The sequence below is a fragment of the Hemitrygon akajei genome, chromosome 31 (assembly GCF_048418815.1).
Source record: "Hemitrygon akajei chromosome 31, sHemAka1.3, whole genome shotgun sequence".
Lineage (NCBI taxonomy): Eukaryota > Metazoa > Chordata > Chondrichthyes > Myliobatiformes > Dasyatidae > Hemitrygon > Hemitrygon akajei.
This window is the reverse complement of record NC_133154.1, coordinates 2,884,499-2,890,607: the sequence shown is the minus strand read 5'-3', so window position 1 is coordinate 2,890,607 and position 6,109 is coordinate 2,884,499. Positions and strand designations below refer to the sequence as shown.

At 51.4% G+C, this 6,109-nt stretch overlaps 1 protein-coding gene across 1 annotated transcript in view; it reads right to left on the bottom strand.

Annotated features, from left to right (window-relative positions):
- Nucleotides 1–3,094: 3,094 nt before the first annotated feature.
- Nucleotides 3,095–6,109, bottom strand: part of LOC140719294 (branched-chain alpha-ketoacid dehydrogenase kinase-like) — a 33,344-nt gene continuing 30,329 nt past the window's right edge. Inside the window, exon 11 of the mRNA XM_073033818.1 lies at nucleotides 3,095–5,323. Coding sequence (XP_072889919.1) covers nucleotides 5,179–5,323 — 145 coding nt within the window. The 3' untranslated portion in view covers nucleotides 3,095–5,178. The remainder of the gene's footprint in view (nucleotides 5,324–6,109) is intronic.

Here is a 6,109-nt window from a genome sequence, read left to right as displayed (position 1 = left end):
ACCGGGGGATAGGTTTAGTAGACAACAAATCCCGGTGGGCAATTCGGCACTGAGAATGGGACACGCAGAACATAAATAGCGCGCGAAAGCCGCCGGGATATGTAGTTTTCTTAGCCTTGTGGCCAGCAGAACAGCGTGGAAGTTGAAATACAAATCCCAGCGGCCACAGCGAGAATCTAGCACCGCCCGTCCCCGGCCCTCCGAATGCCCCGGGACCACTAGAGCAGGAACTGCAACATCCCATTGACTTGCATCGCCTCGTCTCTGGCCGATGGCACCGGTGTCTCCGTCAGCCTTCAGCATCTGTCCGCCCATATCTATGCCACTTGCAGACACAGGTTCAAGCTCAAGTACGCCGAGCTCTTAACCACACACACAATCTAGGGTGATATGATCTGAACCTTAGTGTCCATCGCCATTGCACACTGTTACAGTTTATTTTGCATTTTGTTGGTTCCTCGGTTCCTTAAGGTTGTTATAGCCGAGGCTGCTACTGGGGATAAGCACACAAAAGGCTGGAGGAAAGCAGGTCGGACAGCGTCTATGGAAATGAATAAAGTCGATATTTCGGGCAAAGATCCTTCCTCAGGACTGAAATGGAAGGAGCAGAATATCAGAAAAATGCTCCCAATAGTGTGTGTTTCAAATAGCCTCTGACAACTGAGGCCAGGTGCTGGCATTCACACGTGGCATAGCTATTCAGCCTGGTGGGATCGTTTCTACTTACAGAAGAGACGTCTTCAGGTAGATGGGGCTCATCAGCCATGGTTGGCAGCTCATCTTAGGTGAGGGAAATCTCTGATCCCAACCTCCGCTGCCTTGCAGCTATACCCACTCATGGGGAAGGCTTTGGGAGTAAACCCTGAGGGGGGAGTGGAAATTGGGAGCTGGAGTCCCTAAGGACATTGAGTTAACTCCCTTGACGCTGCATTGGTCTCTGCAGTTCCTTTGGGATTCATCAGATGTGCGGAGAGGGGGAGCCTACTGCAAGGGCAACAGCTTGCTAGCCATATTGTACTGCCCTGACTTGGAGTCCGTCCATGGTCAACCATGACCAATGGAGGGGAGACTCAAATTGTTATTCCTTGTCCAACCTTGATGTGTAGGGAATTGAGCAGCAAGGCTACTGCACAAAACAGTTTCCCACTGCACATGACACATACAAACCAATTTATTTGATGTTGTGATGCGACTGTGAAGAATCATTCACTACACTTGTGCATGTCACATTGAACTTTGACTTTAATGTATTCTATTAGCTAGTATGAAAAAATACTCAACCTTACAATCTAGCTCATCTTGGTCACCAGCACTGCACTTTCTCTGTAGCTGTTACACTTTATTCTGCATTCTGTTATTGCTTTACCTTGTTCTACCTCAGTGCACTGAGTAAAGAATTCATTCATTCCATTTAATATCAGAGAAATGTTTAAAATATACATCCTGAAATTCTTGTTGTTTGCAGACAGCCACGAAAACAGAAGAATGGCCCAAAGAATGGGTGACACTAAAAACGTTAGATTGCCAAAGCCCCCGCTACTCCCTCCCAAGCAGCAAAGCAATGACCTCCCCCTTAGTTCAGCAAAAAAAAACATCAGCACCCTCCACCTAACAGGCAAGCAATAGCAAAGCCCCGAGAAAGACCATGATCTGCAGTACAGCAGAAACCAATTGTTCCCCCGAAAATTCAACACACCAGACTCTATCTCTCCCTAATAAAGGGACAGGGAACTGTTTTCTTTTGAAGCTTCAGGTGACAATAATAGACCAATTAACCCAGAGATTCCAGGGCATCTTCAAGGAATGATGCTTCAAAAAAGGTGGCATCCATCATTAAGGTCCCCATCACCCAGGTCATACCCTGTTCTCATTGTTACCGTCTGGAAGGAGGTGAGAAGGCACACACTCAACAATTCAGAAACAGTTTCTTTTATCAGAAGGAGATATCGATATGCCATCAGGTTGGAGGCTACCCACTCAGAATATAAAGTGTTGCTCCTCCACTTTGAGGGTTATATAATCTGTATGTACTTTCATGATCTTATAAACCTCGATCACATCTGCCATGCCAGAGAGAAAAAACAAGTTTGCACAACCTTTCCTTGCAGCTTATAGCCTCTAATCCAGGCAGCACCCAAGTGAACTTCCTCTGCAAAGACTCAATACCTCCCACCCCTGCTGTAACAGAGCAACCACAACCTCACACAAAGCTCTCAATGCAGCCGACCAGCTTCAACGTATCCAGCGCCTCCACTGATGAGAGCAACTGTGCTTGCTCACACCTTACCTTCTTCCATCACTTGTGCAGCCATTTTCTGGGAGATGTGGACTTGGACCACAAGATGCCTCTGTACACCCACACTGTTAATGGTTCCAGCCTTTACAGTGTACTTTTGCCATACAATTGACCACTGCAACAAATCACCGCTCCCCAACTCTGACCAACTACCGACAGGCTGTCCTGCTACTGCTGCGGCAAAGGCCCTTCCACCTGTGTGCTGGCGTTGGGTAAAACGGTTTGGAGCTATACAAGTCCTACACCTCCACTCCTCGGTCTCCAGGAGCCTCCCGAAAGCCCAGTAATACTTAGTGTTACTGTTTCATTTCCTCCACCTCCTGTACGTCCTATCCACCCTCCCTCTTTCACTCTATGCTCCCATCCTGCTCCACCTTCCTCCCTGCCCCTCCTTCCTTCCACTCCTCCTCCCCAGCCCCACCCTCCCTCCCCTCCCTTCCCAGCCCCCTCCCTCCATCTCCCCCTCACCAGCCCCTCCCTCCATCTCCCCCTCACCAGCCCCCTCCCTCCATCTCCCCGTCCCCAGCCCCTCCCTCCATCTCCCCCTCACCAGCCCCCTCCCTCCATCTCCCCGTCCCCAGCCCCTCCCTCCATCTCCCCCTCACCAGCCCCCTCCCTCCATCTCCCCGTCCCCAGCCCCTCCCTCCATCTCCCCCTCCCCAGCCCATTCCCTCCCTCTCCCCCCATTATGTCACATTCTCCCTGCCCCCATCCATTTCCCCCTCTCAATCACGTCACATTTTTCCTGCCTCCCTCCATCCCTGCCCTTCCCCAACACAGAAAGCAAGATGCGGGGCATTGGAGACACTATGGTTTAATGTGTTAGGAAGTGAGTGTCTTGATGTGCCGGGAAGGCAAGGCTGGACCAGCGGCAGAGGACGGAGTGTGGTGTGGGGGGGGCAACATGTCCTCGCCACCCTCGGTGCAGGACCCCAGTGGGAGCAAACTCCTAGCTGCAAGCAATTGGGATGGGGAGATGGAGATTCGGCTCCTGGAGTGGGTTAATCTCTCCCTGTGCTCCTGCATTAATGCCCAGCTCACTCTCTGCCTCCCACCCCCCGCAGGCCCCATTTTTCCAGCCAAAATCCAGGGGGGGAGCAGTGGGGAAGAGAGAGACACCGTTGGGACTGGGGTAAGGGGAGGGAGGGAGGAGATTCTGGAATTGAGATCCTGAAGGGGGAGAGGGGAGGGGATACGGCAGGTGAAATAAGTAGCTGAAGAAGGGAGAGGGGGAGGAGACTGGGAGAAAGGAGCAGTCAGGGAGAGTGGGGGGGTGGAGGCAAGAAGAGGGTGGAAGAGAAAGGGAGGGGCAAGGAGAGAGGGCAGCAGAAGAGGCAGTGGGGAAGAGAGGGGAGGGGGCAAGAGGAGGAGTGGGCCCCGAGACCCCAACTTCCACAGACCTGTGACAGTGTGTTAGAGTGAGACAGTATGGAGATTTCCACATGTGTGTTGAAGGGAAAGGTGTGGGAATTTCTGCATTCAGAGTGGAATAGTGTGGGAATTTCTTCCCCGATCAGGGGAACAGTCGAATGATATGCACGGAGGAGTAGTCAGGGAATTCCTATGTGCACATTGAGAAATGGTCTATGAATTTCCACATGCCTGTCAGAAAATGGTCAGGAGATTCCAACACGTGACTTGGAAAGGAATAATATGGAAATTCCTACTTGCCTGCTGAAAATTCCTATTTGGGAATGGTCGGGAAATTTCTACGAGCAGGTCAGAGTGGAATGGAATTGCTTACACGCGTTGCAAAGGCACAGGCAGGAAATTTCTGTGTAGATAGGAAGACAATGTTATGGAAACGTCCACACAAATTGGGGAAGGGGGTAGAAATCCCTACACGTGTCAGAGTAGAGTATCAGGAAGTACCCACGTACATGTCTGTGGGGAATGTTTAATTTTCCACATTCACACCCGAGGGAAATGGAAATTTCCCACACGTGTGTTGTGGGAACAAGGAGGGCAGGAGGTAGTGATGCAGAAATCTTCACGTCAGAAGTGAATGACGCAGGAATTCCCACAGATTCCCCCATGTCAGAGCGGAATGGCGAGAACCCTTCTGTAACTGACAAAGAAATGCTGTCAAAGGATTGAAGTGGCTTGGTTTGGGCCCATGGTCATTTGGGATAGGAAAGAGTCCCAATAATTTTGATATAGCCCCTTGGTGATCAACTAGTTGGAGAACAAATTATTTTGGAAGATGGAATTAGACTGGTTGGGTCAGTGTTCATTTGGAAACAGTACTGAAGCATTGAAATGGCCTCATTGATGAAGTAGTAGTTGGAAGTGAAATGCTGTTGGAAGACCAAATTGGTCTGGTTGGATCAGTGGTCATTTGGGGATGGGGAATGGTACATGAATATTGGCAAATAACTCGTTGAAGAAGTAGTGGTAGAGTATTGAGATTGCCTTCCTGATGATTGGAGAGGAAATGGATGACTGGGATTCCTTGGTGGGGTGGGTGGTGCTGATATTTCGATATGGTCTCCTTGCTGACGTTTCAGTGGGTGAGAGGGTACTGTACAAGCCCCACTGGCCAGCGGTGAGCTGAAGAGGAATATCAAGCTGGCCCTGGCTGGCAGTGAATTATTGGGAGTGAAAAGACTGGGACTGGGAGGGATGACCAGAGATTGAGTGGATGCTAACAGCTCAGGGCTCTCCCAATGGCCTCCTCAGCTTCAGAGATATCGAGGTACAAAGCCCGAAGCAGCCTGCCTGACGAGCGTCTAATGGGGGTGGGGGTGGGTTGGAAGGGATGCCTGATCTCTACCCGGTCTTGTTGACCAATGTTAATGAGAAAGGATGCCTGAGAGTCCACCTAACTTCTCTCTCCCTCTCTGTCCCATGGCACACCACACCGTGGTGGGGAGAGTCGAGGGTCAGATGCGGAAGCTCTCCTCCTTGCCGTCGATGTGCCTCAGGCGTAGATAGATGTCTGTGCCGATCCCCTGGAGTGACTGGACCACCAGTGAGCCACGGAGATACTCTGCATAGGCGCGGGAGGTGGGCAGACCAAAACCAAACCTGCACAAGGTGAGGGAGGGAGGGGACAAAGGTGAAGCAGGGCAATGGAAAGGAGGACAGGTTGAGCACACAAGGTGGGGTGGCAGAGCTAGGGGAAGGTGGAAGGTGCAGGATAGGCTGATCGGCTGGGATTCTGTTGGAAGTGCAAACGGTGGGAAAGGAGGATGTCCTGTTGGGAGTGTACGGTGGGAATGAACAGGAAAGGATGGTGTCCTGTTGGGAGTGGACGGTGGGAATGAACGGGAAAGGATGGTGTCCTGTTGGGAGTGCGAATGGTGGGAAAGGATGGTGTCCTGTTGGGAGTGCGAATGGTGGGAATGAACAGGAAAGGATGGTGTCCTGTTGGGAGTGTACGGTGGGAATGAATGGGAAAGTTTGGTGTCCTGTTGGGAGTGCGAATGGTGGGAAAGGATGGTGTCCTGTTGGGAGTGCGAATGGTGGGAATGAACAGGAAAGGATGGTGTCCTGTTGGGAGTGTACGGTGGGAATGAACAGGAAAGGATGGTGTCCTGTTGGGAGTGGACGGTGGGAATGAACGGGAAAGGATGGTGTCCTGTTGGGAGTGGACGGTGGGAATGAACGGGAAAGGATGGTGTCCTGTTGGGAGTGGACGGTGGGAATGAACGGGAAAGGATGGTGTCCTGTTGGGAGTGCGAATGGTGGGATAGGATGGTGTCCTGTTGGGAGTGTACGGTGGGAATGAACGGGAAAGTATGGTGTCCTGTTGGGAGTGCGAATGGTGGGAAAGGATGGTGTCCTTTTGGGAGTGGACGGTGGGAATGAACG